This window comes from Mesitornis unicolor, unplaced genomic scaffold, assembly GCF_000695765.1.
Source record: "Mesitornis unicolor isolate BGI_N332 unplaced genomic scaffold, ASM69576v1 scaffold24099, whole genome shotgun sequence".
NCBI classification, from domain to species: domain Eukaryota; kingdom Metazoa; phylum Chordata; class Aves; order Mesitornithiformes; family Mesitornithidae; genus Mesitornis; species Mesitornis unicolor.
In genome coordinates, this window is record NW_010206866.1 from 46,396 (window position 1) to 60,460 (window position 14,065).

The 14,065-nt window shown below is 41.2% G+C and overlaps 1 protein-coding gene across 1 annotated transcript in view; it reads right to left on the reverse strand.

The window, feature by feature from the left end:
* BEST3 (bestrophin 3) overlaps positions 1-5,585 on the reverse strand; it is an 18,349-nt gene extending 12,764 nt beyond the window's left edge. The window contains exons 1-3 of the mRNA XM_010191939.1: positions 5,447-5,585; positions 3,647-3,763; positions 2,794-3,027 (exon numbers count right to left, since the gene is read on the reverse strand). Of these exons, the coding sequence (XP_010190241.1) occupies positions 2,794-3,027; positions 3,647-3,763; positions 5,447-5,585 (490 nt within the window). The remainder of the gene's footprint in view (positions 1-2,793; positions 3,028-3,646; positions 3,764-5,446) is intronic.
* Between the last annotated feature and the right edge of the window lie 8,480 nt (positions 5,586-14,065).

Consider the following 14,065-nt stretch of genomic DNA (forward strand, 5'->3'; position numbering starts at 1 on the left):
AGGTGAAGCTCCTAGGTTTATTCAAGTCTTTATGCACTCTGCTAACAGGTAGCTACTGAGAAAAAATGGTGTTTTCATCTCGTTAAAAAAGTATCACCCAAACCCATTACAAAATCCAGTGACTAGAAGATGGGAATAAAATTTCACTTTTCAACAGCGAGTTCTCTGCTGTGAATGTCAGTTCACCTAGGACGTGGTGTAGTCTCCATTACGCTCAGCTGAATTTTAAATCAGGGCTGCTTATATTCCTAGAAGGTGTTATAGCTCAGTCAGAAATTGCACCATGATAAAGGATGTTGTGAGGAAGCTTTTTGCCTTGAGTTATGGATGAGTCAGACTAGATTAGCATGGTACTGTTCCTAGGTTTAAAATCTATGAATTTAAGCAGTTCATGTGCTGGAAAGAGAAATGCGTAGCAGTAGTTACGCTGTGGCAGTTCTCAGTTTGACAGCGAAATGCAAAATTGGCACAAGTTGTTTCAATTATGACTGTGCTGTAAGTATCAGATTCTGCCACTCACGTTCATATTAAATGCTGCACACCCATGTAGTCTGATACGTAATGCCATAGGGAAATCAGGAGGGAATAATTGCAAAGTACAGGCTTAATCGCTGGATGTTAATAGGAGCAAAATATACCCTCACATGCTCAGTACTGCATCAACAAAATTCTGTGGCACAATATGCATTAAAACCTACAGAGTAAGTATTAAAATCCAAAGAGCTGACTAAACTATCAGTACTTAGTTATGAAGTTTATAGTAGAATATTTTCCACTGTTAAAACCAAAACAACCAAAACTTGTTTTCCAGTCTACAATTTCTGTACAAGGCTGTGACGTTTTGTCTCCTTTGGAACAGATTGTCTTTAGCAATAGGGAGGCAGAGCTGGATTAGCCTGCTGGAAATGTTGTAATTTTCCAGTGTGTACTAGAAGCAGATTGCTGGGGAGAGTGACAGAAGCTTCCTTGACCTCTCACAGGCTCAGGTAAACTGTTTGTTGAACAGCACAAGGAAGGGAATGTCAAAATCCAACCGAATCCAACATACACTATTTTTTTCAATAAGATCAGTGCATTCTGCCTGGATTTTTTTTTTTAATATCCAAAGCTTCTCACACATATTTGAAATGTGTATATGTATATACACACCGAATATTTTAACTTGCTACAACTTTGCTTATTAATCTCTGCCAAAGGAATAATTTTAAGAAATGCAAGAGGTTCAGTAAAAAATGTAAGACTTCTCCTATTTGGAACAGATCCCCACATCTCTGCACTGCCATTCTACCCGACACTGACCATGCCAGTCAGAAAGCACAGCATCACATCTTGCCTTTAAATAAGCAGTGGTCAGTCCTTCATAGACAAGCAAAGTTTTTCATGGTTGAACTCTCTTCCACATTGTCACACTCACTGCATTATCAAAAGAAACAGAAAATGAGGATGAAGGATGAAGTTGCTAAGCCACTGTCCACCATATTTGAGAAGTCATGACAATCCAGTGAAGTTTCCACTGACTGGAAAACAGGAAATATAACCCCCATTTTTAAAAAGAGATAAAAAGGAAGACCCGGGGAACTACAGGCCCGTCAGTCTCACCTCTGTGCCTGGCAAGATCATGGAGCAGATCCTCCTGGAAACTATGCTAAGGCATATGGACAATAAGAAGGTGATTGGTGACAGCCAACATGGTTTCACTAATGGCAAATTGTGCCTGACAAATTTGGTGGCCTCCTACAACAGCATTACAGTGTTGGTGGATAAGGAAAGAACAACTGATGGCATCCACCTGGACTATGCAAAGCATTTGACACTGTCCTGCATGACATCCTTGTCTCTAAATTGGAGAGACATGGATTTGAGAGATGGACCACTCAGTGTATAAGGAATTGGCTGTATGATTGCACTCAAAAAGTTGTGGTCAATGGCTTGATATCCAAGTGGAAATCAGTGATGAGTGGCATTCCTCAAGGGTCGGTATTGGGACTGCCACTGTTTAACATCTTTGCTGACAACATGGACAGAGGGATTGAGTTTGCCAACACCAAGCTGTGTGGTGCAGTCAAGACGCTGGAGGGAAGGGATGTCATTCAGAGGGACCTGGATGGGTTTGAAAAGTGGGCCCATGCAAACCTCACAAAGTTCAGCTAGGCCACATGCAAGTTTCTGCACATGGGTCAGGGCAATCCCAAGCACAAATACAGGCTGGGCATAGCATGGATTGAGAACAGCTCTGAGGGGAAACTCAACGCGAGCCAGCAGCTTAGTGCTTGCAGCTGAAAAAGCCAACCATATCCTGGGCTGCATCAAAAGAAGCATGTCCAACAGGTCAAGGTCAGCCTCTACTCGGCTCTTGTGAGACCTCACCTGGAGTAGTGTTCAGCTCTGGGGTCCCCAGCATAAGAAGGACATGGACCTGTTAGAGCAAGTCCAGAGGAGGCCCATGAAAATGATCAGAGGGCTGGAGCACCTCCCCTATGAAGACAGCCTGGTCTAATGGGAGGTGTCCCTGCCCATGGCGGGGGGGGTGGACTAGATGATCTCTAGGGTACCTTCCAACCCAGACCATTCTGTGATTCTATGATTCTGTGAAGACTTTAAGAGCATTAAAGATGCACACTTAAGAGCACTTCATTTAAGCCACTGACAAAAACATGGTAGCTTTCACATGGCTTAGTTTGAAGCACACATGGGGCCAAAGAGGAAAGAAAAATGAATCTGGCTCCTTCCTTCCCTATGCCTCCACCTCTGAGGGGAAGGAAAGACATTCTGGGGAGAAGGACTCCGCAGTACCTGCTCCTACTACATGGTCCATGGTGGGAAACCTTTTGTACACGGCTGTGCTCACGGAGCGAAAGATCAGCAGAGAAGTTAAATTCACGTAACGCATGAGAGTCCTTCTCAACAAGCGCCCATATTCATCTCTGCCCTGGACACAGCTAGAGATGAGGAACATCAGTCGATCTGGCCATGGTAAGTTCACAAACTGGTTCCACCAGCGATTCACCACCAAAGTAACATAGAAACCTGGGGGTTAGAAGGAAAAAAAAGATGTCCAGTGCTTATCAGGATTTCTGTTTAAGTTACTTTGATTTAATTTGCAGTGTAATTCATATCACTAAGCTGCTACATTTCCCAGAATAAATGCAGTAAGTCACATCCAAACCCAGGATGAAATCAATGCTTATTATTTAATAGACACGGCAAGCTAATGGCCTGTTCCAGCTGAGTATCTCATACTCATGAACTTCCAAATTTCCTCTTCTGTAGTAAATCTCGAGTGGATTTAGTGCTTTGAAAGATCAGGCACAAGATACTGGTGCTAGTGTGCATTACATATACATATATGTATGTGTGTATATCTATCTGTCTATCGATCTATCTATCTATATCTCAATATACACACGTATATATACATATCTATATGGAAACTTGACTCTTTCATTGGTATGTTAAAAACATGAGCCTAAATGTTAACAAATGCAACTCAAATTTAAGGAGACCCGTTGTAAGCTGATGATTTTATTGTGACCTTCTAACCTCCTATATGCCACTCAGCTCTGAAATACTTCCAGGTGTGGGCATTCACAAAGAGCCTGAACAGAGACAGCATTGGAGAATAATTTCACAAGTAACTGGTACTTACCAAGCACAAAAGTTACCGGGATTTGTTCAGCATATTTGTCACAGTAAAGTGATAATTTTTCAAAGAACCGTTTTTGGCTACCTGTAAGAAAAAATCTGCAGCAAAAATAAAATGTATCTGTCCTTTCAAAATACTCTGGCACTAGCTACAAAGTGCAAATATGTATAAATAATCAGGTATGTACAATTGGGAGCAACCCTGGCTAATGTCTTCAAGCAAATTCTTAAAGGTAAAGTGCTGAACACTTTTGGCATATAATAAAGAAGCTGGAGGAGAAGACAATATTATTCCCTGGTCTTTGCGGTTTTCTCATTACTAATTTGACTGGCACTACTAATTATGATCAATACACCTGGAGAATTAGGTTGCCATCTCATACAGACCAATGATGACAGGAAGCCACAAGTCTGCACGTAGAGGTTATTCTTGTTTTTCAGAGGGCTACTTAAAAATGCTCAGGTCTGCTTGAATTGCAAAAGGTTACCAATCCCTAATTGCTTTTATTTGAAAATGCTACATTGGTGCAGCAGTTTTTTTACTCTGACTCTTATGAAGCTTTTCTTTCCCACAGGATTAAAAACACAACAACTGTCTTTATTTTTCAGGGAGGAAAATATTCACCAGATGAGAGAAAATGAGTCGAGCATGGCAGCTTCTGCCCATGGAGAAAGATGTCTAATGAAATACAACAAGCTTAAATATAAACAATAGTTTTGTTTGTATAGATGAGTATTACAGTTATTCTTTGATTTCATATAAAAGGAAAACATAACAAATATTTGGTGGGTTTTGCTTACAATTATACAATAAAACCTGCAGCACACTTAGAATGCTTTCCATGGTGTATTTACCATGGTCTTTAATTGCCTAACATTTCAGTAAAACTAGATTAATTTAAATAAATGTGTGACTCTGGTGTTTCTTAACATTAATGCCGTAATCTTCTTTCTGAGTTTACAGGTATAGATTACTGAACATTTTGGAAAATAGTGATTAATCACAGACAAACTGAAGCTCATTTTCTCCTTGCTTCACATAAAAAGCAAACACTGAGGTCTAATTAAAGATCAAGGCAAGAGCTGATTCATGATTTCGATACTCCTGTGTAGTGCACTTCATCAATTAAAAGTTTCACTGTACTAATTGATGCATTGAATCTGTCGTACGGGTGTTTAATTCACACCTTGGTGGAAGAAGCAACTCTCCTGCTAACGTGACCCTCCCAGGTGCTGGGTGGCACACAGGTAATAACCACCTCTGGTTTCCATGCAGTTTTGCTTGGCCCTCCACAAGCTTAAAAATAAAGTTTGCCATGCCTTCCTAGCTTTAACAAATCTTTGCTTTTTCTGACTACATAACCTGGCTCACAAATTATTACCTTTTAGGATTGTTAAAGAAATTACCACTGAGCAACTGAAGACACAGTTCTGCAAGCAGAATGAAAGGTCTATACTTATCCTTTAAAGCAGAGAGTCACGCTCACCGCCAACTTGACATCAGAATGATACAAGCTATATAACAGCTAGCTATGGGTGCTTATTTAGCCTAACTTAAATAGGATGGTTGCTCAACACTGGGCTGAAAGTAGAATCAACTGAATACTATAAACAGTATTTTATTTATACCTTACATGCTTTCTCTGGAACATTAAAGTAAACGTGGAAAGGAAAGGACATTACAAAAGGTCGAAGGAAAAGACAATAATTATGTAGTGACCATCCCCCATCATTCATCAACTTAACACTATCAAGTGTGATACTTCAGTATAACATTTAATGAGATGTGAATTGGAAAATACACTTATTGCTGTGTAAAGAGTAGCAAATACAATAAATTCTCTGTACAGCAATTTGTAGATGCTGCCTTTCCACTTTAGGAGTAGTCTGTGAAATCCAAAGAAAGTGGCATTTGCTACTTTGCTGGAATAAGTGACTGTCATCGTCTTGGCAGGCTGTGCCTAGAAACAGTAGAAGAAAAGAAGGAAACCAACAACATTTTAGACAGCGTATCCTAACCTGAATGCACCCATGTATAGATAGATACATAGATATACACACAGATGTACGCATGTAATAGTATATACGTATACATAAATACATGCTCTGTGTGTTTATATATAGAGAGAGAGAAAAATGAATTCTTTTGCAGTCATAAACCCTGTTGAAACTTGCAGATTGACTGACGCAAGTCTGTATTTGGGCTTTACCTCAAAGGCCACCCAAAAACAACAGCTAGCACCAAATATGATTACCTGCCAGGGACAGGTTACACCTCTGAAGCTTCTGCTTACTCCCAGTTTGCTCCAGTCCAGTGTGAGCAAAGAAAAGGAAGTCAGTTTGATTGAATTTTTTTTTTCAAAACTCCAGTAAGAGAAGTAAAACTAAATTTCACAAATGCACCTTCCTCCCCAGCCAGTTTTTTTACCTGGCTTTGGTAATTACACTCATCTAAAACCAAAGGCGATTTGGAGACTGTCTCTTTCATTAACAGTTACGACAGCAGCTAAGACCAGCTGGGTAACCCTGTTATTTCTTGGCTTGGCAGCTGGATACACTCATCAATACCTCAGCATTGCATGGCCATGCGAAAAAGCCACGGAGTTGCTCAAGTAGGCAGTGTGCGACACGGTATAATTAAAGCAGCACTAAAAGTAGACAGGTAAATATTGTACACTGGGCTTGCTACTTGTTTACCCAGTGTAGGGAGATGCTACAGGAACTTTTATGTGCTTATTAAAAAAACCTAACTCCAAATGTGAATGAAAGCCGTTTTGTACAGCATGCATGAAAGGGAGTAACTAAGACAAACAGAAAGCCTCAGGGTATTGCGTACCATAGTTACTGCGTACCATAAATAGGATTCTTGCCTATATTGTCTTGGTGCCAGTGTAGGTCATTTACTCTCAGAAAAAAAATCTGAACCCATAGTTAATAGATGTCTGGATAGTATTTTATGCAACCTGTCTGTGTCTCTGATGCAGAGCATAAAGTAAGCCATTAATATTCTGGTGTAAAAGTGCCACTTTTTCTTCTAGTCGCCAAGGGAATCAGCAGGGACAAGACATCATAAGCCTTCTAGTGCTGACAGACTGTCTTTTTTTTGTCTGCAGAATGGCTGCTCAAGGTTTGCCAGTGTGGTCTTGGAGACTTTTTTTTTGGTGTTCCTGTTTTTTTTTTAAGATGCATGTTTTTTGTTCTCTAGCATCCAAATGATAGTTTTCCTGTTTCTGAGACTTGGCACAGGCCTTTACAATTTTTGTTGTCACTGTTGAACTCCAGTAAGTTCAATTCAGGAGCCAAACTGGCCAACTGGCATGCAGAACTGCAGTCCATAAAGACTGTGGTTGGGATGCAATGCTTAAGAAAATGGAATCAGAGATTTCCATTCTCCAGCAGATATGGGGCTTTATCAACAATGAGAGAAGCCTGTGGCTGGGCTATAGAGGAGGAATGGGGTAAAAAATACTCTTAACATTACACTGAGATTCCTGGGATCTCTGTAAAAGGCTTTCGTTTTTGCCCATTAATGCTAGGGAGTATGCGTGTTCAAGTCATATTGTCATGAAGTGTCTCTCTATTTCCTCACTGATATCCAATTTGTAAATGGAAACCTCCAGTGAGACTGCCTGTGTGTAAGGGCTTAGATGTAGAAAAGGTACCTGATAATGTGAGGGCTTATATCCTGGCAGGAATCCAGACCCCCAGCGTAACACAGTGCAGTGATCAGGAGATGAAGTTAGACAAATGCAGTCTGAAGTAAAACATAAATTGCTTGCTGTGGGGACAACCAAATATTGGAACAGGGGACTGGATAGATGCCCTGTGGTTAAGGGTATTTAAGATGAGAGCAGATAGTTCAACAAAAGGTGGAAGAATTCACATAGCTGGGACATACAGGGTTGGAGCTGAGTGGCTCTGCTGGTCTCCCCTGGGCACCTGTGAAACTTCCTTTTCAGTCCCTTCTGTCCTGGGCCACAGAGGGAACACGACTGCACCCTCATGGCATCTGCCACCTTGCAGGAAGGCAGTGATTAGAGTCAAGCCCATGGCTCTCAGTTTCTGTATGTGGGGTTCAGGAAGGAGTCGTTCTCCCAGGCATCAGTGACTGGACGGTGTCAGAAACTGGCCAGAACCTGAGCTGGACAAAATGGCTCCACCTCCTCTATGGACTGCAGTAAACTCTGTCTTGCAAGGCCTAGTGGATGGGTTTTGGCCACAACTGCAGAGCTGTAATGATAATGGGATTCGGGATTAAGAAAAATACGGGAAATATTCCCCCCCCTCCACATTAGACTGGAAGAGGAGTTTTCTCCATGAAGTGCAATTTGCATGCTTCATTCAAGCAACTGTATTAAACTTAATCATATTCCAGATGTCTCTCTTGGCACTTTACTTGATGCCCTTTGCTCTGAATAGAAATTCTCCATATTAGCTTGGGAGGCACTGGATGCCTGCAGCTTTTTCTTTTTGCCTCTGAAATGGGGCAGATAAAAGTGGGACTGTTACAGCAATTTCAGGCTTTGGTGCCTTGGTTGCCTTGCCTTGGCTTGCCTGCGATGCATTGTTTTAGCTTCCTCCTAAGCAAATGCTTTATTAAACATTTATCATTGGGGTCATATAGGGACTTCAGGGTAACATAATGTAATGTCCTAAAATATACATTAGGTCAGATTAGGTGACCTAAGAACCCTTTAAACTGTATGAAGCTATGAATGACAGCTATGCATCTGTCTGATTTGATTTCACGTTATAGCAAGGACAGATTTAAACCTGCACTTGAATTTTTTCCTCTGGGAACAACTATAATCACTTGGATACAACCCCCCTGCCCCAGCATGAAGTTTTGGCATAAAGCCTTGCATTGGGTCTGGTTCTTGCATGGTGGTCCCAAGCCCTTGGTTCATGCTGACTCAGAGTCCTTCCAGCCTTACTCATGGTCACAGGAAATTAAAAAACTAAAACTGAGACGGACAGGAAGAGCAAAGCATAACGATGCCCCCCAGCACATTCCTGCCTCAGCGCTGTTTTGGTCAGGGCCGCAGAGGGACAGAGAGTGTTAAATTGGATACACAGGCACTGGCGCCACAAAACACTTTCCTATTAATCAGGTTGCCTTTAACTTCATTAGCACATGTAGGACTAGGCTTTCTGCTGGTATGGATTTGGGAGTTCTGAGAACTTAACACAAGTTATGCCCATTTTATCCCTGCAGAGACTTTGGCTCCTATCTGTGACACTGCTTTTCTTTTTGTTCAGTGTTTGTTCCCTCTGAAACTTTCTCAAGTGCACACTGAAATGTGAGTTATATATTATTCCACTTTTGCAAATATCATCAGAAGCTTTTAGGCATAAGCACCTAAAAACAAAAGATATTTTTCTTCCTCCTACTAATATTGAGTCCAACTGTAAATGGGATTCTTGCCTGCCTGACAATTTCAGGATGCATTAGGGTTTGGAGAGAAACCGCAGTAAAAAATAACAGCCATCAGTGTTTCCTAACTGACCATTAAAGGCACGTTACGGAATGTATAAATAAATAGTGCCTCTGGCAGACCTATCCTTTGTCATTGTATCACCTTATTCCTTGGTTTATGGCATAGCAGAGAAATTGAGCAAGAGAGATTTGAGTTAAGCCAGCTATAAAAGCATATTAAGCTCACGCTTTATCCACTGACCTGCTATTTTGATTCGGCAATCGAAGCCTGAAGGCAAATCTTGAACCCTTCCTCTTTCTCAGACGTCCCAAACAAAGTCCCCTTCAGGTCTGCAATAGTCACCTTGCTCCTCCTTTAACCTGAAGCAAGAGGTTGCTGCTGTTGAGCCCCGGGAGGAGTGGACTGACAAGAACAGGGGTTAAAATGTCTTTCCACTTCTGGAAGTCTGTTTTTGCCAAGTACTCTGTCCTGTCAGTTACACAGGGAACAAACGCAAGCAGCAGCAGCAGCAGCAGCTGCTGATCTTGCTCTTTTCTAGTCTATAATTATAACGCCACTTGCCATCAGAAGGACCCCTTTCATTTGAATGAAGAATTTTGTGACGGTTTGGCTGGCACCTTCAGTTTTCTACATTTTATTTCCCATCCCCAAAATGGGATGGACAAGAAAGAAGGATTTTTCTCTGAGAATTCTCTTGAAAAGACTGATCTCTTTGAGCCAGCCTTGCGAAGACACATCAGTGAATAGCACTGACTGCATCTAAACAGGAAGACCTGAGACAACCCCACCAAACTTGGGAATGTGCCCCAGCTGCACATCAATCCCACCCTGGAGCACACCTTTCCTGCATTGCTGGTTTGGATTGGGAAATGAGGACTCAGCAATATGCTGTAGAAATCACTCACCTCTCCAAATAAGTAGAGTTGCTGTTACTAGAAGTCCCATCAGAGTCAATGAACCTATTCATGACGGTACATTTCAGCATGTGAAAGCCCTTCTGTGACTGGAGGGTCTGCACAGGACTTCTTCCCCTCTTCTCCTTTGTAAAATGAGATTAACTCTGTTTTTTATAACCCATGGATTAAGAGGGAGCTGTAAAAGGTGATAGACTGTGAAAGCCCAGGAGATGTCATATAATGTTGCCATAAATCTCTATGAGGAATGAAATAATGCGACTGTGAAGTAAATAAAAGAAATTGTAGAGGGAGAGAGTAAGCAAGATTTATAGATTTAATACGTTTTATGGTGAAAGCTTTTTCCTCCTGCCTTAGTCCCATCAAGCTATTTGAGACCACTTATTTAATTAAAACTCTCTCAGAAAGAAAATGAGTTGCTGCCATTGTTTGCCTTTCTCCTCATTGGCAACGACAGAAGGAAGACACTTTGATGTCAAAGCAGGCGAGACATTAGACTGTGGCATGTGTGTGTCAGGCAGTGGCCTGTGGCGAAAGATGACAAATCATTTTAGCATTCAGTGACTTGGCATGAAGAAACATACTGCCTAATCCTATTACACTGACTGTCCTCTGCAAGGAGAAGTCCTAATAACAGGGATATTTTAAGGTCACTGGTAAAATAATTACTTAGACCTAAAACATTTTTCTTTGCTGAGTATAATCACTCACTGGTCTCACTGAACAGTAAATAATAGCACCTCTGTGTGTCAGTGGGTATCAGGTGGTTTTCTTGGTGGCTCTTCAGTCTTTCTGCAGATTGGAGCAGCTGAGATTGCTCCACCAGCTCTGAGCTGTTTTGCAGAAGAAATGAGATTTAGAGCTCCTCTGTGTTCTGAAGCAGAAATAAACACAGGTTTCCAGCTGTGTAGCTCCATTGTGACCAGTTCTGTAGGAAATACTCCTCTTTTTATCACTAACATGCCCTTAAGTCCTTCCTGGATCTTTCCCAAAGACAGGCGATGTTTTTATCTCTCCTTCTCCATTTCCCCCCTCCCCGAGAGAGGTGTGGAGCCCTTGCTAACAGCAGCTGCTGCGCAGCTTTACTGCTCCCTCTGACTTGGCTGGGCACATCCTTTCCCAGTGAATGGATCTCCCATTTTAAGCTGTACAGCTGCCATAGGTTGCATTGGTCTATCTGAATATGGGAGGAAGGCCGGGAAGAGAATGATAGCTCGTCACTGCTACTGCAACATCCCCAGTTAATGAACTTAGTGCCTTTTCTAGCTGATGCCAGTATCTGTGTTAGCATGAGTGGGTACCTTTACTGTAAATTTTCAGGCAGTCTTACATTTTGATTCAGCTCTTCAGTTTAGCTTTGTATCGATATTTTGCACCCACAACATTAACAACACATTGGGGGTGGGCTCCAGAAGCTCATTGATTACAGAAGGGCTGTGAAAGCCATCACAATAATGTCTGTGGTTCAGTAAGGACTAGCTACAGAGCTCCGCAAAAAATCTTTTTTGTTTTCTTCCTTTCTTCCTTCTGTTTAAGAGGCAGAGGATAAAGACAGGAACTTGAGAGGAAGAAAACAGGAGTGAATGCTTTTTACAGTCTCTTACAAAAGTGTCGGCTAGGGCTAAGGACTGAGAAAATAGCGGTTAATGACAGTCACACTCCTTTGCTTCTGGGCGATGTTGACACAGTCATGACAGCCCTGCTGTATAAGAAATGCCTGCTGGAGCTTTGAGAGGGCTGATGGCAAGGAAGCCGTGCGCAGGACGCAGCTGCAGGGAGCACACAGCTAAGCAGAGCTGTAGGGAGGCATCGAGGCAAAGGGAGGGCTCTGGCATCCGTTCCTCTGCCCCTCCACTGTGGGGCTGCAGTCTCATGGGGGTGTTACAGCACCGGGGATGGAGAAGCACTGGGTACAACTGTCCCACGTCCTCCTCCTCCCTCCCATTATCGCCCACCACATGCCACTGACCAGAGACCACATTGCTGTGGTGGCAGTGGAAGCAGGGTGCCCAATGGCCTCTGGGGAGAAGAGAGGGACCTGGTGGACACAGGGATGAAGGGAGCAGCCTGTGACCTCTTTTTAGGAACTGGAACTCATCTCTTGTATTTTCTTATAACCCTCTCCTTCTGTTGAATTTGTTGAATGAGCAAATCTTTCCTATAAAGAGCCACTTGGGCAATCTGAGTGATCTCCTAGCACTTTAATACATTATTTAGTGAAGAAGTACATTCAAATATGGTGCTAAGTGATTAACTGGCTAATAGGCAACTGATGCATACAACATACTAAAGGAAATCAATAAATACATTTTTTGAAGGAAAAAAGGGAAAAATTTCTGAAAATATTTGTCTCCCTGCTGGTATGTGACTGTTTCAGCCATAAGATGCATGGATAATTATGACAATTTACCAGATTTTTAAAAATAACAGAGCCCACTGCAGCTAATGAAGTTTTATAGAAAATTCTTAACATCTCATAGTAATGAGCAAAGACATTCAAACTGTTGCTAGACTTCTGGTGCTCCTTATACTATAAACCACTCAATTTTTTCACTTTTGTATTTAAGAAATGAATTTGCAGATCTTGAAGACCATTTAAAATCTATAGGGAGTCTTATTATGGACTATTAACCCAAATGATGATCTCTTTAAGACATGATATGTAAGTAATACTTTGTTAAGATATTCACACCTTTGCTATCATATGCAATTATCTTTAACAGGTGTCATATTGCAGATAGCATGCAGAAATTCTGTTTGTATACACTGTGTTCCCAAAAGCTTACCAAAAAAGGATGGATTTGTGAAGTGTGTAAAATGGTATTTCACATTGGCAATGAATAGTTTAATTTTATCACTTCCTGTCCTTTTTCTGACCTTTCCTGATGGACATGCTTAGCAAATGTTTTTGCATCATCCTGAAACAGGAGCAAAAGAGGTTCTTTTGTTTTACAAGTCTATGTGGTAGACAAGAATTTGAGAGGTCTCTTCCACAAAAAACAGTTTTCAGAAGTTCCCCTATACATGCAGCTCTACTAATGACCACTGCTAATAGTGTACTTTGCATTCACGGTGTCTTGATATGCTTTGGACACATACAAATCACACCGAGACAAAAACATTTTAGTGCTGTGTAACTAGACAGGTTTCTGCTAATATCATCCATGGGTGTTTAACAAGATAGCGTGGTGCAACAGATGGTAGAACTCCATCAAGTTATTTCATTTATTTGTGCTTCCTGCTCCTCTTTCCTCTAATTTTTTTGTGCTCATTTATATTGGAAGATTTCTGGAAGAGACACTAATTCATATTGCATGCTAGTGAAGCTTCAAGCAAACACTTCAATATCTGGAACAATGCATAATGCCAGTATCCAGAGAAATGCCATAATAACTAGGCTAAAATGTGGTCTGAACAACATGAAAGAATTTTTATTGAAAATAAGTGAATAATTAAAGTGTTGAAAAAAGGGCAGTACTGAAGAAGCTGCTGTCAGATTTTCTCAGGCAAGAATATATTGGATTTTGCTTTATTTTTCTACTTACTGTCAGCTGCTGCTGGAATTCCTGTATTAAACAAATCATTAAATTAGCATAAAATGTCCTCTGCCCATAGAATGAATGTGTAGAGAGCTGCTGTGGTATCTTACAGTCTCTTTCATGAGAGAAATTGCAATAATTAAAAGTTAATCTAGTGGGAGAGATACCACCGTACTTAGCATCACTCAGTGTGGGTTGTGGAAGTATACTTTAAAGGAAGCTCTTTTATCTCTGGAAGTCACATGGCAGAATACTTCAGAGGATTACAAATGAATTTGTCTGCAGGATAAAGCCTGCTGCCCTGACAGATTAATTCTCTGACTACTGTAAAACCGTATTCAGAAACACTTTGCTTTGCAACTTCCTTGTGATGAAATAAACATCATTTTTTATGCAGTAGTGATAAGTTTGGTATTAGAAATACTATTATTATTGTGACTGTTATCAGCCTTAATAATTCTTTATTGCCAGAAGGCACAGACACACAAAAGTGAACTAATATCACGGGATGGGATCAACAAAGCCAGCAGGA